This window comes from Lagopus muta, chromosome 16 (assembly GCF_023343835.1).
Source record: "Lagopus muta isolate bLagMut1 chromosome 16, bLagMut1 primary, whole genome shotgun sequence".
In the NCBI taxonomy this organism is placed as follows: domain Eukaryota; kingdom Metazoa; phylum Chordata; class Aves; order Galliformes; family Phasianidae; genus Lagopus; species Lagopus muta.
The window spans coordinates 3,614,198-3,639,369 of record NC_064448.1 but is presented as its reverse complement, the minus strand read 5'-3'; the positions used below and the strand labels follow the sequence as shown (position 1 = coordinate 3,639,369).

Here is a 25,172-nt window from a genome sequence, read left to right as displayed (position 1 = left end):
CATGTTGCCTAGTGATGGACTCTGGTACTGCTGGGAGTGCCAGAAGGGGTGCGGATTGGATATTAGGGGAAATTTCTTCTCCAAAAGAGCAGAGATGCACTGGCACAAGTTGCCCAGGAAGGTGGAGGGGTCACCATTCCTGTAGGTACTCCAGAGCCGTGGAGATGTGACAGTTTGGGATGCTATCAGTGGGCACAGTGGGATGGGTTGTGGTGTACTTTAGTATTTCAGGAGCAAATCCTGCCACAGCCATCGGCTGCAGTGCAGGTATTGATTCTGAGCGTATCGCTCATTTATTGCTGGATAATTACGTGTCATTAGGAGGTCAATAAACAGCTTCGATCCCCATTTCATCGAACCATCGTGAGTTGAACATTCATTCCCGGTGGCAGGTGGCTGGTGTGGAACTAAGATTGTATTTGAAAAAAAAAATCATTGCTTTTTTTAAGAAATTGTCCCAGAGGGCATCGCACTGCAAGGCTGGCTCTGAAAACCCCATTTGTTTTCCCCTGTGTGGTGCTGGGTGTCTGGGGGAAATGGTCTCAGTTCAGTGGGACAGCAGTCACAGCTCCCTATGAGGATGGCTGTGACGGTGCTGTTACAGTTCCTGCCCTCCTCAGTGCCATGTGAACATTCACAAGGCCGAGCCCATATGAAAAAAGCAGAGAAAAAAATTTCCCTTGTTGTTCTTGCATTAGCTAATAGAGGACCAAAGCCTTTGGGTTTGAATTTCTCTAAGATGAAATATAGATCTGATCTCTCCAAGGAGAAACCAGAGCTGTGCATCTCAGGTGGCACCCATTTGGCCTGCCATAATGCATGTCATACAGTGCCAGGCCATGGTGTCATGTAACTGCAGCCTGGGGTGGCTGCTAGGTGCAGCTCAGAGCCATTGGGCCCCTTCCTGATCTGGGAACAACACAATTCCCTCTGTGCTAGGGCAAAAGGGAAAGGATATGAGGGCCCTCACCCCAGTGGACGGGGGAGCCCATATGCTGACACCAGCTCCATCAAACTGGGATACCCCAGATCTGTTGCAGTCCCAATAGCGCATTTCCCCGCAGTCATGGAATTGCCCACCTTCAGATGGTGCCTGCTCTGCTCACATCAAGATCTCCAGGGCTGGTTGGGGCTGCTGCTGCCCACCCTCCCCACTCATCTCCCTGCTGATCCAGGCGTCAAAGCGATATTCATCCTTTTTCTTCTCTCTTTGTTCTGCTTTACTCTGTGTGTCTGACTTCCTTTGCTGATTTGGCTCCTGGTTCTACAGGCTTTGAGAATCGCTTTGGTGAGAGCTGGACCTTGAGATGTCATTCTCTTTATGGGAACCTGCGTTGGTTTATCTAAAATGTTTGGTCGTCAGAGACCTCTGCGTTCAGCAGTGCGAAGCCCCGTTGCAGTCAGGCCTGAAAGGTCACTGCACAGGAGCTATTCCCAACGCCCAGCACCGCGTGTTGACCATCATTGGGCCTTTCTTTACGGTCAGTCAGCCTTCCTAGCATGATTGATTGCCAAAGAGTGAAGCGGTTCAGGAGGGATGACAATGTGATACCATCTTGTTAACACTCTCTTCCATCTTATCAAATGCCACGATCTGGCAGTGACGGCCTGGCTTTGTGCTCTGGGGGTGTCCGACCGATCGGGTTGCAGCACAGTGACAGCTCCATAAGTACTTTGGCATCTTTGTCATCCCCTCCTTGGCCCCTAGCTAAGGTATTTCTTAAAGCTGGAATTAACGTGTGACAGAAGCTGGCTAATCTCCTGGAAATACTTATTTCCAAGTTTGCAGAAAGTATTAACTCTGAGCAAGCGTTTTTTCTGAGCTATTACTCCTCCATGTTGGGGATCAGCCCGTCTAACCCTGTCCTTAATCATCTCAGCAGTGGAGTGAATAGTTCACGGCTGTCACCTGGGCTGGGCAGTGTGTCCTCTGCCAGGGATGCAAGGTGCAGGCCTGCAGTGGGGCTGTGTGGGTCTGCAGCCCCCAGAGAGGGACTGTTCTGCACTGCCCAGAGCTGCTGCTGTGCTGCAACTCGAGGAGCAGCTCCACAATGCTGGGGCCAGGAGTGAGGGGACAAGGAGAGAGTCAGGGTGACTGTGGGTACACATGGCATGTGTTTTCCTGCCATCTCACCTCCAGTCCTGCAGCACGTGGAGGTAGTGATGGGCTCAGAAGCGATGTCTGAGTCTGCAATCAGATGGAATCTGTAAGTTCAGGGTATCCACAAACCACGACACCTCACCCATATGCCCTACGGCGGTGTTGCTACTCCCTGTTAATTCAGTGTCTCCTTCTATTCAACTATCAAACAGGTTCTGAGCCATTCAGGTCACTGTTGGTAAATGCTGTGTGAAGTCACAGGCTGTAGGCACATTGGGTCTTGCCTTGCAGGCATGGGGAATACCCAGCTCTGACACCAGCCCCATGGACTGCTGTGGCACGGGGATGGGTGCTGTATGGCTTTTTCTTCAACATCCCTAGCACATGACATGCACCCACTGCATGGTTACCCAATGTTTTGATGCAGCTTTCAGTCTAGGCCTTAATTTCAGATGGAAAAAAAGAGTGTTTTACCTGAGCATGACTTTACAGCCATGTCCACGTCTTGATACAGCCCCAAACCACACTGTTCTATCCCAGCAGCAGTGTATGCACGTCCCATGAGCACTGGCACCCAGCGCTGGACTGACGTCTGCTGCTACACCTATTGGTCATTGCTCAATGCTTTACCCAACTCCTAATATCTGTAAGGAAATATTTGCAGTGGAAGTCACCAGAAACCATGTCTTGTTTGCTTTGCTCCCCGCTAATTATTCTGGATGCCCTCGGTGACATCGTTTGCCTCATTCCTGTTGAAAAGTTCTGTATATAAGGATGCCTGCTGTGGGTCGTCTGCAGAAGGCAGGGACAGCGGCTGGAGACATCCTTGCTCTGCAGAGATCAGTCAGGTAAGAGCAAATTATTTCTCAAACAGCATGCTCTTAGCTTCTGCTTCTGCAAACCCCAGTTCTTTCCAAAGGAGAGGCCTTGATTTTAGCTTATGACTGTGAACTTTTTAACAAAAACTTATTCTTGCTTGCTACAAGAGATGGAGAGGTACCAGGAGCTTTCTCTCTGCTTTTGTCTTCCCTGAGAGGCATTCCTCCTTTTCTATCCTCCTTCCTGTTTCCTGCAGCCATCAGCTAGTGCTCACTGTCCAGCACTACATGATGGCAACTTCTTCCTCTACTTAACTAGGACCGAAAATGGCTGTTCTCTGGGTGGTTTTCCTCACTTGTGGCCTGCTCACCTCTTCCCAAGGACTTCCTGGGAGCGCCCCGGTGTCTGCCAGGGTGGATAAAGATGTGCTAGAAAGTGGTAAGTGTTTGGAAGAGACAGGATTTATCTTCATTTTGAGACCACTTCTGCTCTTTCTGTCACTTGACAGTACTAAGAAAATCAGAATCTGGTTCAGATCTGTTCAGGCTATGCAGACAATGCATTTATGAAGCACTTTGAACATGGCACTTAAGATGCTGTGCAGAGCCTGGAGCATCACCCCTGTTGTATAAAGGGGAGAAAAAGGGGCAGAGATGAGGGGAAGGTCAGCCAGGCTGACACAGCATATTTGCCTGCTGGATGTGCATGGCTCACAGTGACTTCTCACCCATTTCTTCAGCCATTACAGGGTCACTAGCCAACAGCAACCTTCTCCAGGGGCTACTGGGTGGTCTGCTCGGCCCTGATGGACTTCTTGGTGGTCTGCTAGGCTCCAGTGGACTTCTTGGTGGTCTGCTTGGTGGCGATGGACTTGTTGGTGGTCTGCTTGGTGGCAATGGACCTGTTGGTGGTCTCCTTGGTGGTGATGGTCTTGTGGGTGGTCTCCTTGGAGGTGGTGGACCTGTTGGTGGTGTCCTGGGCGATGATGGTCTTGCGGGTGGTCTTGTGGGTGGTGATGGACCTGTTGGTGGTCTCCTTGGAGGAGATGGACCTGTTGGTGGTCTCCTTGGTGGTGGTGGGCCTGTTGGTGGTCTCCTTGGAGGAGATGGACCTGTTGGTGGTCTCCTTGGTGGTGGTGGGCCTGTTGGTGGTCTCCTTGGAGGAGATGGACCTGTTGGTGGTCTCCTTGGTGGTGATGGACCTGTTGGTGGTCTCCTTGGTGGTGATGGACTTGCTGGTGGCCTCCTTGGTGGTGATGGACCTGTTGGCAGTCTCCTTGGTGGTGATGGTCTCGTGGGCGGTCTCCTTGGCGGTGGTCTCCTTGGAGGAACTGGCAACCAGGGTCAAGGCTCACTTCTTGGAGGAGGTCTCCTCGGCAAGGATGGTCTGCTGGGCACCGTGCAAGGACTCACAGGGTGAGTGAGAGTGGTAGATGTGTTCCCGAGCAGCGCTCCATCATTGGCCATGCCTGTGGTCTGGACATGGCGCTTACCTTCTCCTCTTAGGGCGAGTTCATAAATGAGGGTTGAGAAGTTGGGAGCTTCTGCCACGAGGCTGCATGTGCTTATCATGAGCTGGCCCTGGCTAAAAGGGAGCCCTATGTCCCAGGGTGCAGGGGACCCCAAGATCACAGCTGTGTGACCTCAGCACTGGGGGCCGAGAGGATCCCAGGGAAGTAAGAAGGAGCAAATACGTTATTTACTGCCCTTCCTTGTTCCAACTCCAGGCTGAGAATTGTGAACATCACTCTCCCCAAAATAACTCTGCGCTTCCTGCCAGGCGTTGGTCTCCAGCTGAATATCTACACCCAGCTGCTGATAGACGGCAATGGGTAAGGAGCATTCACTGGGGGCACAGCTCAGAGCAGAGGCTGCACCATCTTGTTGCAAAGCAGATGGCTAGAAAACCCTCTGAGATGTGCTCCCTTGGGCTGTGCAGCGCCGTGGGCAGTCTGCTCCAGCTCCAGGTGGAAGCAAACATCACTGCAAGAGTGCGGCTGGCCCAGGACAAGTCGGGGGCTCTCAGGCTGGTGGTTGAAGACTGCAAGACCCTTCTTGGAGACATCAATATCCGTGTGGGGTAGGTCTGTAGGGGAGTTTTGGGTGATATTTAGGCACTGATGTACAACCCTGCATGGTGCAAGCAGTGCCTCTTGTTCAAAGTACACTTATTTTTCAGCTGCTCACCATCATCCCATTTTGTTTCCTATTTTCCTGTTACCCAGACCCAAAGTGCCACTTGTGGAAAAAACCCTAAAGAGCGTCCTTGGGAACGTGCTGCCCAGGCTGGTAAGTCTGGGTGAGGAGCGTCACTGTTGTGGGTGGCAGGGCTGTTTGCACAGCTGCAGGCTCACCTGGGACACCCAGCCCCATTGCCTCCATGGCCCTGGAACATGAGCAAAGTGTTCATGTGATGGCCTCTGTGCACCCATGGCAGAGGCAATGCTGAGCCCTGCACCAGACCCATGCAAATCCCAGTGCAAGCAGGAGGGGGTGACGTGCCCCCAGCCCTGGTGACACCATGCAGCCATGCTGCTGTGTGCTGGGGGCCCTGACACCCCTCTGCCTCTCCAGCTGTGCCCCGTTGTTGACACCGTGCTGGGCGTTGTGAACTCATTGCTGGGATCTGTCACCTGTAAGTGCTGGTAGCCCCCTCCTGTCCATGTGCCCTACTGAGCTCTGCCCTGCACTTAGCAGTTTTTGCTGCAGAACAGTGCCATAACCCCTTGTCTGGCTGGGCTGGCTGCACCCAGGGGCTGCCTACAGAACGGGGTCTTTGGAAACCACAGTACTTGTGGGCAGCTCATCCTTGCAGGTTAGAAGATCTCCTCCCTGTGTCTTGCAGCTGTGCTCCCTCTGGGAGCTCTGGGAAACCTCCAGTACACTCTGTCCTCCCTTCCCATCATTGGTGACAAGTCCATCCAGCTGGATCTGAACGTAAGTGCTGCCTTTGAGTTTTTGGGTTTGGGTAACTGACCTCCATAGGTTGGCTGCTTGTGGAGGAGTGCTGGTCCCCAGCTCTATGGCAGGGTGTTCACAGTGCAGCACAGCCCAGCCAGCTCTGTGCTCCTGCCACAGCTGGGTCTGTGTCTGTTCCATATTTGCTAATCCTTGAGGGCAGCATGAGTCAGACCGGCTGGACGCTGGCTAATTAAGTGTGATTGCAGCACTCACGGTGTCGTTCATTAGAAAAGCCCTGTGTTAGCATTTTGTACAAGAGCAATGGGTCGCCATTTATGCAAAGGTTCCATTTGTAAGTGGTTTGTAAAAGTTGGGTGTGTAATTAATGGGGATTATAATTGCACAAGAAGGATTGTCAGTGTCTCTTACTGATCACAGTGCTTTACGCAGAGAGCTGCAGCGAATGCAATCACTGCCTGTGCCAAAGCAGTAGAAACCAGCAGTGCATTGATTATTGGGGTGCTGATTAATGACACGGGTGGCACCGCTCATGTCAACCTCCTGCTCTGCTCTGTCCCTGCAGCTCCTCCTCAGGGACGCGGAGGGCAATGTGGTGGAGCCAGCAGGAGGTCTGTCAGTGCCTGTCACTCTGCCGCCAGCTGCAGGTCCTGGGACACAGCTGGGGCTGTCGCAGGGCGTGCTGAGTGCTGTGCTGGCATTGGCACAGCGGCAGGGAGCCTTCAGCATGGACATCTCCAGCTCGGCGGTGGGTTGGGGCTGGGATCAGGGGTGCTCCCACCGCCCCCCGCTTGGACTGACCCCATCACTGCTCCTACAGGTGCCCAACAGCATCCCGCTGACCACCTCAGCCCTGCTCTCAGCCTTCCCCCAGGTCAGCCCCCTTTGTAGTATCAGTGATGTTTGTGTTTCTGAAGCCCAAATCCCAGCCGTGCCAAGGCTCTGATGGCATCTCTCCCTCCAGCTCAGCACCGTATTGCCTGGGTCGCTGCCTCTGGCACTGCGTGTGCGCCTGGCTGACACACCTGTGGTGGCCCTGAGGGACGGGAAGGCCACTGCCACTCTGCGAGCAGCCATCGATGTCCTTGCACAACGCCCTGGCTTCCCCCCACAGACCCTCTTCAGCCTGGACTCAGTGAGTGCCCTGAGCCATTGCTTCCCCTGCACATTGGCAATGCGCTGCCTGGTGCCACAGTTGTGCCCATAACCACGCAGGTGAAACTTTTGGGGAATAATTCCCAATCTTGGGGGGATATCTGTGATGCCACCTGTCCAAAAAATGTTATTTCTAAGCACAGACAGGTGTGCTTTTCACGGCCTGAGTTACTTCCAAATATTCCGGCTTTTCTCTGGGAGGAAATAACTCCTTTTCTTCTATTGTCACAATGGCAGGACATCGTTCTGGACATCACCCCGTCTGTCTCTGGCGGCCGTCTGCACACCGCTCTGGCTGTGGACAGGTAGAGCCCTGCTGGGGGCACAGAGGCTGGGTCTGAGCATGGGTAATGGGGCTGTGATGTGGGTGTGAAGAGCTCAGAGCTGCCCCAGAGGAAGAGCTCGCCTGAAGTCAGGAGAGTCTTTTGAAGAAATTGAGTTGTTTGCGTGGTCAGAAAAACATCTGGACTGAAAGGGGTGTGAGCACTGCTCAGAGCACTCAGTGGCAGCCGTTCCGGTGGCACTCCTCCTTGTTTTTATCTTTTGCAGAATAAATCTCAGACTGGCATCCTCGCGGCTCGGCTCCATCAATGTAAGTACAGGGCGCAGAGCTCAGCTCTCCCCAGCACCGCCACTCTGGCACTAACTCATACCTCCTCCCACCACAGGTCTCCCAATTGGAAGGATGGGTGAAGGACATCCTTGCAGCTGCATACGTGCCTGCCATCAACAGTACGGCAGGGGTGAACCCCCTTTCCATGCCCAGCCTGTAGCCCCCTCCCCAGCTGGCACTTCTGGGGTTTCATCTCTGATGAGCTGCTCTCTTGGCCTTGCAGATGCTGTGGGTATGGGGATCCCGCTGCCCAACATCCTCAACACCAACTTCGAGAACGGCCAGGTGGACGTGGCTGATGTAAGACTCACATTTGTGCTGGCCCCATCCTGAGGAGCTGCTGTTCCTCCTACGGGGCTTCTCTGTGCAAAGATGCACCGGTCAGATGTAGAGAAGAGCTGGGGAAACCCAAGGGAGAAAACTGACTCATTTTTGTCCTTCTTCCTGGCAGAACACTTTTGTGATCAACCAGAGCAGAGAGCTCTGAAACCAGCTCATACCAGAGGAGCCTCCACTTCACTCCTGGGGTGAGACAGACGATTCCCCACAGAGCCCTGGCCATCCCCAATTGCTTTGTTTTTATTTTCTCCTGAGCACCATTTCAGGTTATCACCGCGGCCTCAGACAGAGGGCTGCTTCTGCTCTGTCCATCCTGTTGCAGCCCAAATTGTGGTATGGAGATGCTGCTCAGCTGCTGGATGTCAGGGGGGACTTTTTGTGGCCAATTCTAACACCCAAAGTCTGGAATCGCAGCTGTTGTTTAGGCACCAGCGTTGCTCTCAAATTGCTCTTTCAATAAAATCCTTCACTGCATCAATATTTCTTCCTGAATATTCATTGGATGTGTCTCCAGCTGCCAGAGCCCATTAGTCTCTGCAGTGCCCTGCGCCATACGGCCACGGAAAAGCAAAGTGGTTTGAAGTGGGGGCCTTACCCATGGCAAAGAGTTTGGTAAGCTGGCACCTTGGGGAGCACGTTCCTGAAGCTCAGGGCTGTGAGCAGAGGCGGGGAACAGGGCTTGAACCTTGATGGCAGAATAGGAGCAGAGCAGGTGGGCTGGGAAGGAGCACCACTCACAAAGGTTCCTTTGCCTTTGGAGCCGGACACGAGCTGAGCTCTGCGTTCCCACTGCTTTGGTTTCTGGATGTATTTTGCCACTGTTACATAAGATGCACTGGGTAGCTTTAGCTGGGCTCTGAGCAATGTGTTTTATCTTGGGAAGGCATTAGCCTTCCAAGGCACCAGGACAAAAGAACTCCTGTGATCTGTGGGCTGACACCCAACCCGTGCTTCTCAGGGCTTTCCTGTGGCTGCAGAAATGCGTTCAGGGCTGGGGCAGCTGCACGGGTTGGGAGGGTAATCCTGGGGAGCTGCTTCTCAGGTTGAGCAATAAAGGAGCTGAAATGTCTCCCAGGGCTTGTCTGGCTCCTATCCATGTGCTTGCTGGAAAGCTGGGCAGGGCTTGAAAAATCACCCACAGGTGTGCATGGTTTGTGTCTGTATCCTGGTGCAGATGTTGGCTGAATGTGCCCACACAGCCATGGAACAGGATGGTTTTCCAGCATCTCCTGTGGGCCTGGTGGCAGCTTTGTGCTCCTGAGGTTCAGGGATTTCATCCCTTCCTCTGAGCTCTTGGCAAACAGCACTGCTGATAAGAGGGGATCCAGTGACCTATTGCACAATACTCAGCCCCAGTGCACAAATCCTTGCTTATACTGGAATATAGGAAAACCGCAAATGCTCCTGGATGGGCACAACCCACCAGTCCACCTTTATGTAACTCTAGGCATCCCTGCATCAGTTTTGCTATATAAGAACCCCCCTGTTCCTCACAGGGAGGAGGTGACAGGTGGCTGAGCTACAAGGTCCCCCGCAGGCCAGGAGTGGAGACAGGATAGGGCCAGGTAACAGTGGTGCAGCTGGGGTGCAGATCTTTACCACCTCCCTTATGCTGTGCTCTGATGAGTGAGAAAAACAACACAAACATGGGGAAGCTACCAGTCATGGCAGAAATGTAGGTAAGTGATTCTGGTTCAGCTGAAAACTCAGAAAGAGGATACGAAGTAGAGCTGAAAGGCTGTATTGCAGTGCAGTGAGTTTGCACATGGAGTGGGGGTCAGCAGGGGAAGCTCAGAGCAATCTCTGGGTTATGGGTAATGATTTTGAACAGCAAGTTTAAACTCGTGTCACAGCGACCGGAGATGGAAAGGAGTGAGTTGCTTGGCTGCGTGTGAGTGGCAGCAAGCACACAGGTGTTGTGGCTGTGCAGCAATCCTGCCTGCAGACATGCCTACGGGGGCCCTCCCTCTTTATACCCTTTTTCACAGTGCATCCAAATCTGTTTGCTGTATGGGGCTCAAACACACGAAGGCTTTTGGTTCTCCTAAAGATTTGCTGTTCACTGAAAAATGTGTGGCTTGCTCAGAACCCCTCAGGGGTTCCTCTCCTCCCAGTTTCCCTCCCCAGGTTGCTGTTGGTGTCTCGGTGCCAGCAGTGCGAGCTGTCCCCTGCACCCCCATCCTGCCACACCAGAGGACACCATGCTGACAGCTCTGAGCATCGCTGTGCTCTGTGCCCTGCTGTCCCCAGCCCTCAGCCAGCTGCCAACAGATGCTGTTCTCCGCCTCAACAAAGGTGTTCTGAGTGATGGTGAGTGTGATAACAGGATCCTCGGTCTGAGGTGCTGTGCAGCCCAGTGAGGCTGGACAGGGAGGGTGTTGGCATTGGGGTGAAGGAGCCTGAAGGTTGCATGCATACTTTCTCCTCAGATTGAATCCTGACTCTTTCTTTTGGAAATTTCAAGTAGCCAGGCTTCCAGAATTACTCCCATTTGAGAGGGACAAAGCAGTGATGCTGCTTCTCTAGGGGCTGCTCCTCTGCAGAGATGTGAGCCCTTTGCCTAAGTGTTTGCTACCATGTCAGGCTCTTCACTATGCCAGGCCCCTCGCTGTCCCACCTTCACATTCCCCTGGGCACTGTGCTCCTGCCCCAGTATCTACATGGTACCTGAGCCCTTTTCCTGGGCTGGGCACAAATATCACAGTACAGGCAGTGACCAGGATGGAGAGCACAAACCTCTCCATGACCCACACCAAGACCCCGTGTGCTCATCCCAGTATGGCTCTCCAGCCCTTGCAGGTTCCCTGCAACGCGGAGCAGCCCTGCAAGGAGCCCTTGGAGATCTGCCCATCAGCAGCATGGATGGAAGCAGAGCACTGCAGGACGGCCATGGAGGGGGCCTCCTGGGTGGCGGGGGGCTGCTTGGCGGCCTGCTGGGTGGCGGGGGGCTGCTTGGCGGCCTGCTGGGTGGCGGGGGGCTGCTGGGGGGGCTGCTGGGCAGTGGGGGGCTGCTTGGGGGACTGACGGGTGGCCTGCTGGGTGGAGGTGATGGTGCTGGTGCTGATCTCCTTGGTGGAGGACGCGATGCAGGTGGTGGTCTCCGTGGCAATGGGGATGCTTCCTGGGTGGCCTCCCGCAGCCGTCCACCTCCCAGAAGCTGGTCTGTTCCCAGGGGGTCCCTTCCTGTGGATGTGCCAGGTGCAGCAGAGGGGCAGGGGGCTCTGCTGGATGATGGAGGCCCCTCCGGCTCAGCTGGGCTCCTTGGAGGAGGCTTGCTGGGTGTCCTTGGGGATGGAGGCCTGCTCAGCACAGTGCAGGGGCTCACGGGGTAAGTGCGGCTCCTGGCGGAGCTCTGAGTGCTGTTGGGTGCAGAAGCTCAGGTGTGGTTGGGTGGTGATGGTCCAGTGTTGGTGCTGCCTGCGACGCCCCTGGGTTGGCACTGAGGCTGCATAAGGACCTCTCAGAGGTGCAAGGGTTTGGAGCCTGGAGTTGCTTCCCATAGGGGGAGCTCAGAGCCGTGCATTGCTTCCAACCCGCTGCTGGGCTGTCTGCAGATTTCCTGCTTTAACTCTTGAAGCCCAGCAGAAGCACAAAGACAAGCAATCATAAGGCAGCCAGAGCACAGATTCTGATAAAACAGGAAAACAGCTGAGAAAATGGGGTCCCTTTGCTGTCCACGCAGGCTGAGGATCGTGGAGCTGACTCTGCCCAGGGTGTCCCTACGGCTCCTGCCCGGCATCGGCCTCCACCTCAACCTTTACACGCGAGTGGCCCTCAATGGCAGAAGGTGGGTCTGGCTGTGCCTCACTGCCCTGCCAGCCTGGCTGCCAGGGGATGGAGGGCTGAGCTGCTCCTGCTCCCCCTCACAGCCTCCTGGGTCTGCTGGACATTGCTGTGGAAGTGAACATCACCTCGCAGGTCCGGCTGACCATGGACGGCAGCGGCTCCCCCATACTGGTGGTGGAAAAATGCAACACGCTCCTCGGGGGCATTAAAGTCAGACTGCTGAGAGGGTGCGTGACATTCGGAGGGACGCTTCTGTCCCTTGTGCTGTGTTTGAGATCATTCCGCCCGAGATCGCGTGGGGTCCTCTGAGGTGTAACCATTTGTCACGTGAGGCACAAAAAGCTCTCGGGCTGAGGCTGCTGCTGCTCATTTAAGGAGCCTATATACCAGCAGATAAAAGGCAGCACTAAATTTCCCACTGGCTATTTTGGGATGCCAATTAGACTTATCTCATGCAAAATCCAAGCATAACAGTGCACTTTGCTGCTGCAATTGCCTTTCTCCAGGAGGTCTGCTCTGCACTCATTTCACAGGGAATTGTTTAAAACTCATTTACCTTGCAGCAGGTTTTTTTTTTTTCTTTCTTTTTTTTTTTTCATGGAGATCCTTTGTTTTTCCACAGCCTGCTCCCAATTGTGGATAATTTATTGGCTAGTGTCCTAAACAGGCTTCTGCCTAATCTGGTAAGATGGAAGGAAAAACCTTCATGGTGCAGCTCTGCATCAGCCAAGCCAGAGCCAGTTGGTACACCTGATGTGGGGCTGTAGGGCTGTGCCCAGCTCTAAGCAGCTTCTCCTCGTCCCTCCACAGCTCTGCCCAGTACTTGATGTTGCCCTGGGACTTGTCAATGATCAGCTGGGGCTGGTCAACTGTAAGTAGTGGAGCCCCTCACTCTGCCTTTCCCTTGGGTCGTGCTGGGTGCATTGAGGCTGTGATGCTGCAGCCCCTCTGCCAGCAGCAGGGAGCTTTCAGATCCAGGCAGAGCCTGCTTGGGGCGAGCTCTGTGCTGCAGAGCTGCAGCAGCCACCGAACCACATCCCTTCCACCAGCACTGGTGCCACTGGTGCCACTGGGCAGTATCCAGTACACCGTGTCCAGCCTGCCGCTGGTGACCGGCCAGTTCCTCGAGGTAGACCTGAATGTAAGTCCTGCACCTTCTCCTTCTGCTCTGTGATATCTCAGGGGGTTGGGTACATCTCCTGGGCTGTGCTTGTGGTCACACACGTCAGACCTGAGGGGGCTGTGAGAGGATCGCAGAGGTCCTGGCTCCACGCCCTGCTCCTGCGCTGCTATCGTCACGAGGCTCACATTTCATGAGATTCTGGAGAAGGAAATGCAATGGGATCTGACTTGGGTGTGCGTGCGGTGATTTCACATCCATGGGACATGAAGTTAACCGTAAAGGCAAATATTGCAAACCGCTGCAACCTTTTGCCTCGTGCTTCCTTCCCTGTAACTGCAGACTGTGGTCGGAGGAGTAGCAGGAGGTCTGGTTGACTACCCACTGGGAAGACCAGAAAGTGTCCCCATACCTCCACGGGTCCCCATGCCGCCTCTGCCACCGATGCCGGACACCAGCTCCTCCCAGCTGGGCCTATCTGTGAACTTCCTCAGTTCAGTGCTGGCTGCCCTGCAGAAGGAAGGAGCCCTGGATCTGGACGTCTCCAATGCTGCGGTGAGCACTGGAACTGCCTGCCTCTTTCAGAGAAAGCTCAGGTCTTCAGCAAACTGCTCTCGATTTGCAAAGCTGTTGCACCTTGTCACTGTTGATCAGGATCTCTGATCCCTGGGAGTGATGAGCCGTGTAGTTTTTGTGTATCACTCGGACACTGTAGGAGATCTCTGCTGAAAACCAGCACGCACCCATGCAACGTTTCCCCCTTTTGTCTGTGACAGTTTCCTGAGCTTCCACCACTGACAACATCGACTCTTGGAGCCCTGGTTCCTGTGGTGAGTCCTGGTTCCACCACACACTGCAAGCATCTCAGTATAGGGAGCACCCAGAGACAGGGCAGCCCCTGCCTCATCATCTCACGTGTCTGATGGAAGAGCTTTAACTTTATTCCCAAGCCAGAAACCACAGCAGGCTACAGCTGGGTTTGTCACCTTGTCCCCTGCACCTGCCCAGTCACCGAAGTCCCTTGCAGAGCCCCACAGCCAGGACCAGACATTCCCAGCAGGGTTTGGGGCACCCCGGTGACTGAGCTCCCACCTGGCTTGAGTTCAGCGGTGAACATCCTTGAGCTGGAGCAGCGCAGGAGCAAATCCATCCCCGAGAGCAGCAGATGCTGCCCAGCAGGCAGCTGGCCCCATCCTTACTCTATTGCTCCCAATGTGCTTGCTCTGCCTGGTCACCACAGGCTTTCTGCCCTTGGATGCTGCAGGTTCTTAAGGCGTACCCTGAGCTGTGCGAGTTGCTGCTGAAAATCACAGTTCCCAAAGCACCTGTGGTGACCTTAAAGAAAGATAAAGCTGCCATCCAGCTCAAGGCTACGGCAGAGGTGGTGGCCATCCACTCAGCTGACGTGCAGAAGTTTCTCTGCCTTCTGAATATCGTACGTACAGAGGGGCAGCTGTGCCAACGTGTGTTGGAGCCCAGCAGCAGGCAGCTGCCTCCTGTGTGGCTGACCCACACCTGTCCTCTGGCTGCAGAATGCGTCCTTGATGGCTCAGTTTGCTGTTGAGGCCAACAAACTGAAGATCAGCACCGGCCTTGAGAAGTAGGATGCTGCTCTCTGCCTTTGTTCCTGCTGGTGTGGGGTGGGATGTGATGGTAGGATGGGCCTTCGCCCTTCACTTTGCCTCTGCTTTCTTCTGCAGAACTGAGCTCTCCTTGGTGTCTTCATCCATTGGAGATTTTGATGTAAGAACATGAGCAGCCTCAGCAACGAGTGACATCGACCGCAGAGAGCAAAGTGCCCATAGGGATTGGCTGGGAGAATTAAGGGCCAATTATGCAGTGTCATTTGTGTTGCATTTTTAATGGGACCTTTCTTTCACCTCTGCAGATGCGTTTGCTCCATGGATGATCCATGAGCAATCTTTAGGAAAAAAAGACCATAGACCTGTGTGGTGAAAGACAGAATTGGGACATGGGAACCATCCCGCTCACTGGCACTACTTGGTGTTGGGGCACACACAAACAAAGTTGGGATCCCCAAAGCAGTTGTGGCACCACTGCAGCACTGTGGGTTTGGTATCAGAGCTGAGGGAGCTTTAGCATGGTGCAGGGAGTGCGTTGCTCAGTTTGCACCTCCAGTTTGTAAGCAGTTTGCATGAATTGGGTGTAGAGTTGGAGCAGCAGTGTGCAAGGAGTGCCCCTACACCCCAAGGACGGGGTGAGGCATAAGGGACCCCTCTCCCTGTTGTAGATCTCACTGCTGGAGACGCTGATCAACGAGGTCTTCGATACTGCCTTCCTGCCTGCCCTGAATGGTGAGAAAGCTTTGGTGCCTCATCCACCTCCAGGGAACTGAGGCACACAGTGCTGGTTGGGGGGCACAGGAGGAGGGGGGCAGGCAGGGCTGTGCTAACCATGCTGCTGTCCCACAGCTGTGCTGGGCCACGGGGTGCCACTCCCACGCCTGCTGAACATCGACTTCACCAACGCTGACATCCACATCATCGAGGTGAGCACAGCCCTGCAGCCCCCCTCCTCCCCGGGCCCCACATCACACCGAGCCCTCTGCCCCACCAGGACCTCCTCGTGCTGTCAGCATGAGCCACACGTTGCCCAGCTGCCCCCAGGATGGGAGCCCAGCCTGATGCTGCCCACCAGCACTTCCCTTCACGCCAATGCAAGCAAACCAGCTCCTCTGCAGAAACATCACATCTGCCCTTTGTAGCTTTGAATACAGAAGGAAACACGGGTGGTCGTTGCCTCTCAATGTTGCGTTCTGGTCTCTTCCTTTTGCAGATGCTCAGCAGGTTGCAGTGGGCTCTGCATTCTCACGTGGGCATGTTACACATGATGTATGTGACCCCATCCCAACCGGTCCGTGTAAAGCCTCCTCACCTGCCTACAGCACTGCCCCATTTCTGGGGAAGCCATTGAGCACTGCTGGGCTGCGGGGAGCACATTGGGACTGCTCTCACACTGCTGCCTTCCAGCCTGTGTGCTCTGCCAGCCCCAGTCCTCCCAGAGAACCCCCCAGAGCTGGCATGGGCTTTTCCTGCCATCTTTCCCATTCTTTTTCCCTTCTTAGTTCCCTCCCCAAACCGCCCAGATCTCCCTTTGGGACACAGCCACCTCCTGCTCACCTCTGGTAGCGCTTGGTTCTCCCCAAGCAGTGACAAACCCACACACCCTCTGGTTGGCAACGACCTGTTTTGATCAGCCTCTCTCAGCTGCCATGCACAGTGTGCTTGCCGGGGGCAGCCTTCCTCCTGCTGTGTGCAGACACGGGCGCTCAGTGCTGGCAGCACCTCTGGGTGTACGAGCCCTAACGGCGTTCGTTTCCTTTGATTCCTTCAGCAGCATTGAATCATTGATGAGAATTAATTTTTAAAGCCAGCAGAGCTCTTCCTTGTCAAATCCCGCGTTTATTTTCGTGCTGTTAAGTTTATTACACTGACCGAGCTGGAAGAGATAAGCGGAGCTCTTTAATTGTTCTCGTTGCCCGGGATGCAGAACAATTCTCAGCATCTCAAATCTAATCTCAGCTGTCTGCTAAACCGTACCAACATTCTGCATGTGGGAGATGCTCCGCTCCGGTGTGAGTGCCACCAGCCAGGTGGGCACGGCTGACACCTGCACAGACATTTCCCTGCTGTCGCACACATTCTCTCTAAGAGCTCTTTTTAAAGGCCTGAAACAGTTCTGGCATCCTCTTACCATGCTGCACACGTCCTGCAAGGACCCTCTGACAAATCCCACTGATTTTATTTGACACCGCTCTCAATCGAAGCAGCTCCAGCCTCTATCTTTCTCCTCTGCTCAATGATCTCAGCTGCAGGAGCGGTGCATCATTACGTGCTGATCAAAGGGAAATGCAGAAGGCAGACTGGTGAATTAAAGTCTGATTTAATTGTGCCAAGAACTGTCATAGAGGGATTGTTAAAACGGATCTGGAGCAGGTAAAGAAGTTGTTCCGAGTGACCTAAATAACATTATTTCTCGGTGCTGATGCGCTGCAATATGCAGATCCAGTGCTGTCTTTCACCGAGGAGACGCTGCTGGGACAAAGGTGGGTGGTGGTGGAATGGAGACCACAGCACTGGTTCACTGACACCTTTCTTCCTCCTCAGCAAACACAGCGTGGCAGCCTCAGGAGTGGCACAGGGAGGTCCCACTGGGTGACCCACGGGGACATGGGCAGCTCTGACACGGCAGAACAGGCGCTTAAAGGATGAGTGGAGCAAAGTGGGAAAAACAAACAACCTGGCCACGGGGAAGTGAAGCTGATTTTGGCTGCGCTTTGAGCTTTAATAACGCAAGGTGCTCTTCACGAGGTACAGAAGGACACAGCTTTGACACGTACCATTTTTTATCTGGCTGTGCCCCTTTAACTGCTCTCATTTCAGGGCCGTTCCGGAGCAGGTTGAAGCGATCCATCTCCTCGCTCCAAGGTCCTCCGCCTCTTCTCCTGCTCATTCCACAGCGCCGTTCCTCTCCCTGCAGCCTCCCTGCGTGGATGCTCTGTGCCAGGCATGGGGATGATCCCTGGTGTGAGATGTCCCTGCTTCGGGAACCATCTGACAGCAGTGGGATGGGAGCATGGCAGTCCGTGGTGCTGGGGGTGTGGAGCGATGGGCACACAGGGCCACGTTTCGGTGACGCAGTCTCTTGGCAGGTACTGGGATGGAGATGTGGACGCTGTGGTGTCTCACCCTTCTTGGAGTCCTCTTACCCCCCTGCTGGGGGCTTCTCAGCTTGGGGAGCATCCTGGGCTCCAGCCCTGCACAGCCTTCGAATGGTGAGCTCAGGGTTCTGTCCCTGCGGTGCCGGTGTGTGTTGTGTCATGAAGTGTTGGTGCTGCATCTCCATGTTTCAGCAGCTGGGGGAGACCTTGGGGGTGGCTGCTCACGGGGGGAACCATGCATAGGGGCTCTGCCCACCCCCAGCAAGTGCCCTGGGGTCTCCCCTTCTGGAGGACAAAGCGCCCAGCACAGAGCATTGATCCCTCTTTCCTCTCCTGAGCCACCCATGCCCAGAGGATCTCCCATGGAGCTGATGATGACACCTTTGGCTTTGGAGGCTGCGGGGCCCTGGCAACACCAAACTACCCACATTGGGCTGCTGGCAGGGCTCACCCCACTTGTAAAAGGGCTTTAGATAAGGATAGATGTGCCGTCCTGCATGGTCAGAATGAAAGGCCAGAACCTCTCCAGCAGCATGAGCCCCAGTAGGATGGAGGATGAGGTGGGATGGTGTATTTGCTCACAAACTGATGAGCAGCACGAACCCATGGCTGGCAGTGGTGGTGATGTTAGCAGTGAGGTGCCTGGCACAGACCTGCCAGAGGTACAGCTTTGTCTGATGCAGGACATCAGCTTCACCTGGGGTGGATATTCCTGCACAAGGGAGATGGGTCCTCCTGCTCATAGAGTCCCTGAAACAAATTTCCTCCTCAATGAAATTCTTCCCAGCAGTGAAAGTCTCCTTGGTAACTGGGATTGCTTGCTGCAGGAGGTCTGCTGGGCACCGGCCTCCTTGGGGAAGGTGGGCTGCTGGGCACTGGGCTCCTGGGCAGGAAAAGCCTGAGCACGGATGGCAGCGAAGGCACTGAAGGTGAACCCCAGAGCGCGGGGCTCCTTGGCACAGGGCTGCTGGGTGAGGCAGATCTGCAGTGTGCATACTCTTGGGGGAGGAGGGCTCCTGGCAGCCAATTTGGCACAGTGACACAGTCTGACTATTGCAGGAGGACAGCCTGGTGGCAGCAGTCTGCTTGGTGCGGGGCTCCTCGGTGGGGAAGGACTCCTTGGCAGTGGCGTCCTTGGAGAGAAGGGTCTGCTCGGCACGGGGCTGCTCGGCCAAGGAGGCAATGGAAGTCTGCTTGGGCTGGATGGGCTCCTGGGGCAAGAAGGACTGCTGGGACAAGGAGGGCTTGGAGAACTGCTGGGACAAGGAGGGAGCAGTGCTGCTGTCCCTCAGCCATCGCAGCGCTTTGCCTGGTGAGTGGGAGCAGACGCACAACAGTCGTGCTCACAGCAGAGCTTTGGTCCCTACACTGACTTTGTGACCTGGTGACAACTCATGTGAGCCTGGGGGTTTGACACCACAGTGCCCCTTTCCCACTCTTGCACATTTCAACTGGGAATAGCCACACAGGGAACTTGTCCAGGGGCTGCAGGACTTGTGCCTGGCTCCCAGCTCATGGGCTTTGCTTCCCGGCAGGCTGAAGGTACTGAACCTGGAGAGAGCCCGAGTGTCATGGAAGGTGCTGCCTGGGGGCGAGCTGGTTCTGAACCTGTATTCGAGGCTGAAGATCAGCCTGCCGGGGTGAGTGGGACACTGTGGGGGGACGGGGGCTGCAGAAGTGTCTGCAGATGTTATTTTTTAGGGAGCTGTGCATCAAATAGATCTGCAGTGATTTCAGATCTGCAGCTTCGCTGGGCTTTGGTCTCTTCCATCGCCATCAGAGCCGCAGTGGCTCTCTCCTCACTTTACAGAATATTTCTCTTTCTGAGCGGATCTTTGCTGGAAACCAACATCACGTCTCACATTGCGCTGACACAAGACAGTCCCGGTGACCTCAGGCTGGTGATGAAGGATTGCAGGAACCTGCTCGGAGGCTTTAAGGTCACCCTGCGGAAGGGGTGAGTGCCACATTCACTGGTGCTGTGCTGTTTCATGGTGCTGTGCAGCTTCTCAGTTGGAATCCCCAGGGTGATCTGTGAGGACAGACACACAGGGCTCCCCCTCCTTCGTAATGGGCTCGGCCAGAGCTGCCCATGCTCCCCAGGGCAGGATGGCCCCATGGGCAGTGGGCAGGGTAAATGGGAGGTGGAGGTTCAGCCATCGGGAGACCATGGGGGTTCTGCTCACAGAAAAGCCACTTTTCTGAGGAATCTGTATAAGGAGATGGGATGCTGTGAAATAGTTAAAATAATGGGCAGGATGAGGTGTGGGTCAGCTCTGTGCCATGGGTCAGCCCTTTGCTATGGGTGAGCTGTGGAATGTTTGCAGTGGGTACAGATTTAGATGTTAAGGGTCAGATGATGCTGAGCAGATACAAAGAGCCCGGAGTGCCGATAGCTCCTGTCGAAGCCTGGGGGAGCTGTGGGCTCGCAGCATCCTTTGCTGTTGTGGGGAGGGAGGGCGGTGTGGAAGCTCCCAGCATCAGCCCCAGCGCAGCATTTCAGCCCTGTCTGCCTTCTGAGAACAGGCACTGACAGCTCCATCCCCGCCTTCTACTCCCTCCAGGCTTCTCACCAACGTGGTGAGCGGTTTGCTGAACTCCTCTCTCCGCTCCTTCCTCCCTATGGTGGTGAGTGCATGAAATTCCATCACCGTCAGAAGGCGCAGCTTAAATGAAATCACCGCTCCCTGCCGTCGCTGCGCAGCAGATTTACATATCCAGATCCTCATATGTATGTGCATGCACAGCCGCACGCCCACACCCTATAACTGAATTCTGCAGACTTCCTTGATCTTCCTCACGGTCAGGATTTATTTGTTAGGAGTAATTCAAATTCCATCATGCAGCGTTACGGGATAATTTGTAACCGACTGCTTGGCGAAATGCCTTCTCGCACGGAGAAGGTGCAGTAAACAGAAGTGACAGCCTCACTTAGGAAAAAGGTGCTGGCTGGAAAATCTGTTATTCTGCTAAATAGGATCTGGGCCGTTCGGAGAAGAGGGCTGAACAATTTATAGCCTTCTTTTTCCGCGGAGGAAACGATGCTCTGGATTGCTCTGTCTTCATTTGAAGTCTGTGAGACTCAGATGATGGTGCTGAGATGTTTCCACAGCTGCCATACCTCACTGAGGTCGTTCCTCTCGTTGTGCCGTTGCAGTTTTGCCCGTTAGTGAACGCTTGGTTCAGCATCATCAACACCGAGCTGCAGTTTCTCAACCGTAAGTTGTCAATGTGCCCACGTGAACTCACAGAGCAGCAGATGGAGTGTCTGTGTGTAGCCCATGGGAGGTTTTCACTACTACCCAAAACATCCCCTGTGGGCTGTGCCATCCAGCAGACATCCCCAGGCCAATGGCTTTCAGTGCCTGTGGACCCTAAAGTGTATGAGACCTCAGAAAGACGAGAGCGTTTTCCCCTTGGCACTGGGACACCCCCACTCAGGGATGCATTCCCAGGCACGGGGCAGTGGGGCTCAGGGCAGGACGTGGCCCTGCTGCCAGCCCTGGGCTCTGCCTCTCCTCCCACCCCTTTGCTTTCTGCAGGCGTTGTCCCTTTTGGACTCCTTGGGAAGATCCACTCTGCACTCTCCAGCTTGCCGCTGACCTCAGAGAACTCCTTGGATCTGAACCTGCAGGTACGACCCCGCTGGTGTTTCAGGCTGTGGGTTTGGCCACATCTCACCCCTGTCTTTTCCCCGTCTTCCTCCACTCACAGCTCTCCTCATCTGTTGCAGAATTCTCCATTCCCAGCTGTGTTCATCGATTGGCTGCTGCGCAGTGAGTGCAGAGGAGGCCTTGGGGACAGGGGAGAACATGGAGATAAGGGACATCGGGATGGGGACGTAGGGACAGACAGACAGAAGGACATAGGGATGGGGACAGAGGGACAAAGAACAGGGGGGCAGGAGGATGTGGGCAGCAGGAGGTGATGAGTTCTGCACACTGCTGCTCTGTACAGCCCTGGGAAAGGCGCTTCACCTCTTATAAAAGGATCTCATAATATTTACCTAGTGGGAGTGAATAATGGTTCTCGGGATGCTGTGAGGATTAATTAATATTTGCAGAGGTGATTGGAAGAGCTTTCAGCTTCATATGCAGGCGAAGTTAATATAGAGAGGAAGGAAGGCAGAGTTGGAAGCCATCCCAGCTTCCCCAGGGCCCAATTCCTCAGGGCAACAAATCAGCTCAGTGCACAGAGCCGGGCACAGGCAGAGCACAGCAGGGCCGGGGGCTCATCGGGCCGGGGGGGGGGGCTCTGACCACGCTTCTCTCTCCCAGCTGCAGGTATTGACCCCAGCAGTGGGCAGTAGGTGAATGCTCCCCTGCCCTGTGGGCTCCAACGTTCTGCGCTGGGGGTGAGGCTGACCTGCACCCCTCTGCTGCTCCTCGCAATAAAAAGGTCTTTTCCTCATCTGCATTCAGCACGTGGTTTGGGTTCTTTCCAAAGGAGCTTTGAATTTGTGAGGGTTTTGCTACTCGCCTCTCCTCTCAGCTCCCGGAGTACGGTGCAGTCAGGGGCAGAGCTGCAGAAATGCGGTCAATGGGGGGAATCAACTTTCCCCTCTTTTGTATGTGTGCAGATTTATTCTGCCCCTGTCCCCGAGGTTCCTTTATTCCTTTCTCCCACCAGCAAACTAGCACTGCCTGAACACAAACTAATGCTGCTGGAGGCGGGGAGGACACCCAGACCCCCACACATTGAGGGCTGTGGGGCACAGCAGGGGGGGCTGCAATGAAAGGCCTCAGGTACAGCTGTGCCCCTCCCCATCACAGCCACCCCATGGCCCTGAAGCACTGACCTGATCCCACTCGAACCGGTGCTCCAGGTCCCCAAAGCCCCAACTGCTGCTGGCCCAACGAGTCCCACATGAATCATTTCTGATGCTAGAAAAAAGGTTATTTTTCTGCTAAATTAGGTACCCCCAGGGTGAAGCCATGGGGCTGTGGGTCTCTCCACGGCTCAGGGATGGGGTTGCAGGGCAGGGGAGAGATGGAACTCACTGCTGTGAGCAATGCCTTGGGGTGCTGTGCTCACAGGTCTTAGGGAAACAACCTGCAGAAGATGGAGTACCTCTTTTAGGTTCACATGACCCCTATCGGCTCAACAGAAAGTGAATGCTGTGTTTGTTTCCTCGCCTCAGCCATTCCCCTTGGCATCTTCGTGGATGCAGAAAGGGGAGGAGGACCGTTCTGTCTGGCTTTTCATTTTCACAGCAGTGCTCTGAATATTAATCAGCCTAAAAACAGTGCTGTAGGCACTGCTGCAAATGACAGATCTTGCAGTTGGTGGCACTTTGCTGTGTAATTTCTGCATGCAAGTCAACAACAGGGGCTGGGCAGCTAATTCTCCCCGTGACCTGACTTTGCAGATAGCAGACGTAACACCGAACACAAGCAGCCCTGAAACACCCTGATAGCTTCATTAGCAATGCCACTGTGCAGCAGTTGGTTCTCAGATCGGGGTTTTCTGACAAGGAACCAGGAGCCCTTCTTGTCCCCATCAACATGAGAACTGTGAGCAGGGGAGCCCTGAGCTGAGTGGGAGCTCCAGCTCCCTTTGCTGCACAACAAGACCTCAAACCACAGGTACACATACCTTTTTTTTCCTCCCCAAACCCAAAGGGCTGCCAGCATTCCAGACTTACTCTGTGCAGATACACAGCATTGGGTGCATGGTCCGTGAGCACTGGGCTGCCCTGTGCACGTCCAGTGATCAAATAGCGTGGCCAGGAGGGAAAAAGTGCAGGAAGATACAGAGCCATTAACAAAGAACATCAGAAAATAGATATCAAATAATGACACCGCGACAAGGGCTTATTAACAGGAAAGTCTAAAGATAAAACTAATTTAAAGCTGATGAAGCAGGACAGCTCCTCTTCAGGAGGACGGGGAGTCAATAGCGAGCTGTCAGCGCAGGAGATAAATTGCTCACAAAGGAGAAGCTGCACGACTCCAGGCCCCAGGTTTGTTCTTGGGGCTGCTGTGATGTGGGCCCGGAGAACACAAATCCTTTTGTTGGCTCTGACCTTCCTGCAGTGCTGCAACACTTGCTGTGCGTTCATGCTCTCATCCCCCTCGCCCAACTGCAACACTCTGCAAGCAGAAGGCGTGTGGTTTCATGCTGTGAAATGCATGTGTTGGGAGCTGCCTCGGGGCATGGCTGGAGCCTGAATGCAAATATCAGCCCAGCACTGCGGGCTGCGCTTGGGAACTTACCACCAAGAGCCTCATCAGAACCAAAGAGATGTGCAGGTGTCACTGGGGCTCCTCCAGCCCCACAGATGTACAGAAGCTTTGTTCCCACTCCCTGGAGGGACCCTGCAGCAAGTGCTGAGGCTCCAGGACAGGCTGAGCTGCAGGAAGCCCCGAGAGGGCAGCCTAGGCCAGCAGGACACAGAAAGAGATAGGAGCTCGATGCTCCCACCAGCCAGACTCAAGGAGCAAATCATCTCACGTGCCATACGGAAACCATGTGCCTTCCAGCCCCAGAGGGAAGGGGTGGGGGGGACGTTCCTGCTTTCAGGCAGTGTCAAATGACTTAACTCTGCCTCCAAGGTCACTGTAAGCGCTTCCTAATGGATGCTTTGCTGCCTTAAAACCCCAGCCTTCATTCCCGAGGCCTATAAAAACTAAGGAGGCGAGGTAAATGGTAAGCACTATGGCTCCCTGGGGAGTCTGTGCAGTGAGCGTTATCACCTCCTCATCAAAATGTAAAACCCAGCTCTCCTCCTCATTAGTCTCTCACTCTTAAAATAATGATTGTAAAACGACCACAGCTGGCCTCAAATCTGGCTGGCAGGAGTGGGGAGAGCACACTCAGTCTGCATTTCTCACCTGGGAATAGGTGCTTCTAAGGACAGGTGAAAACGAGCTGTGAAAGGCAGCTTTTCAGAGCACAGGCTTTGGCCACAGCTTCAAGATGCATGGGAGAGCGAGTTGAAAGAGATGCCACAGGGCAGTGAAAACTGGGCCACTTAGCAGGTGGCTTTTATTAGCAGGAACAGGCTGGCTTTACTCTTGTCACAGCTGGGAGATGTGTTTGCACCCTGCCCCTCCGTTGGAATTCCAAGCCCAACAGCTTCTTGCTGCCCCTTCCTTAAGAGCCCACTGCTAAGCTCCTACACACTGGGCAGCAGAGCTCCAAGCCCCAGTTTGTGAGGCTGGGCGAAGGCTCTGAGTTGGAGGTGGGGTGGCAGGACAGTATTTCTCTGCACCTCAGGACCCACTCACCAGTGCTGACTGCAGATGCTCTGTGCAGATGAGACTCAGCTCTGAGTTCATTAAAAAACGTATTTGTTTCTTAAACCATGGCCTAACAAATATTCCTTGAACCACACTGCTTGCAAAGAGATACCATTATATCCCAGGTAAAGTCTTCTCTCCTGCTCAGCTCTCCAGCAAAATGGTTTCATGCTTGCTAAAAAATTCCTAAGTCCATGCAGGTGCTCCTCTATGGAGCGTTGGTCAACTCTTCCTTCAACATCCCTCTGGGCAGAGCTTTTTTACAATGATTTCTTTTAGTAACACTAAATCAATACTGAAAGGTGTGATTTTTCCCCCTCAAACCTCAGAGGAGACTTTGCTTACAAGCGCAGGTTACAGGCATTTGTTTTAATCTGGCAGAGCAGGCTGGAATATGAC

At 54.3% G+C, this 25,172-nt stretch overlaps 2 protein-coding genes across 2 annotated transcripts; both read left to right on the top strand.

Annotated features, from left to right (window-relative positions):
• The first annotated feature begins 14 nt into the window (after positions 1-14).
• On the top strand, positions 15-8,093 carry LOC125701482 (BPI fold-containing family B member 3-like). Its single transcript, XM_048963577.1, has 17 exons — positions 15-24; positions 2,875-2,949; positions 3,239-3,358; positions 3,660-4,335; positions 4,647-4,751; positions 4,859-4,999; positions 5,145-5,208; positions 5,494-5,554; positions 5,765-5,856; positions 6,404-6,586; positions 6,659-6,712; positions 6,803-6,973; positions 7,231-7,298; positions 7,543-7,585; positions 7,662-7,725; positions 7,830-7,906; positions 8,058-8,093. Exons 1-17 carry the CDS (start codon positions 15-17, stop codon positions 8,091-8,093), a joined length of 2,040 nt encoding a protein of 679 aa, XP_048819534.1.
• Positions 8,094-10,803: 2,710 nt separating this feature from the next.
• On the top strand, positions 10,804-15,452 carry LOC125701481 (BPI fold-containing family B member 4-like). Its single transcript, XM_048963576.1, has 15 exons — positions 10,804-10,990; positions 11,213-11,273; positions 11,628-11,732; positions 11,815-11,958; positions 12,354-12,414; positions 12,542-12,602; positions 12,781-12,872; positions 13,194-13,406; positions 13,628-13,681; positions 14,116-14,286; positions 14,384-14,451; positions 14,552-14,594; positions 15,103-15,166; positions 15,284-15,360; positions 15,429-15,452. Exons 1-15 carry the CDS (start codon positions 10,804-10,806, stop codon positions 15,450-15,452), a joined length of 1,425 nt encoding a protein of 474 aa, XP_048819533.1.
• Positions 15,453-25,172: the final 9,720 nt, after the last annotated feature.

What these genes read in the sequence shown, in the direction of transcription:
- LOC125701481 (XM_048963576.1), top strand. Translation starts at nt 10,804, where the DNA reads ATGGATGGAAGCAGAGCACTGCAGGACGGCCATGGAGGGGGCCTCCTG. An exon ending in ACAGTGCAGGGGCTCACGGG is followed by an intron (nt 11,274 to 11,627) that starts GTAAGTGCGGCT and finishes CTGTCCACGCAG; the next exon opens with GCTGAGGATCGTGGAGCTGA. An exon ending in TTGGAGCCCTGGTTCCTGTG is followed by an intron (nt 13,682 to 14,115) that starts GTGAGTCCTGGT and finishes TGGATGCTGCAG; the next exon opens with GTTCTTAAGGCGTACCCTGA.
- LOC125701482 (XM_048963577.1), top strand. An exon ending in CTGCTGATAGACGGCAATGG is followed by an intron (nt 4,752 to 4,858) that starts GTAAGGAGCATT and finishes TGGGCTGTGCAG; the next exon opens with CGCCGTGGGCAGTCTGCTCC. An exon ending in ACCGCTCTGGCTGTGGACAG is followed by an intron (nt 7,299 to 7,542) that starts GTAGAGCCCTGC and finishes TATCTTTTGCAG; the next exon opens with AATAAATCTCAGACTGGCAT.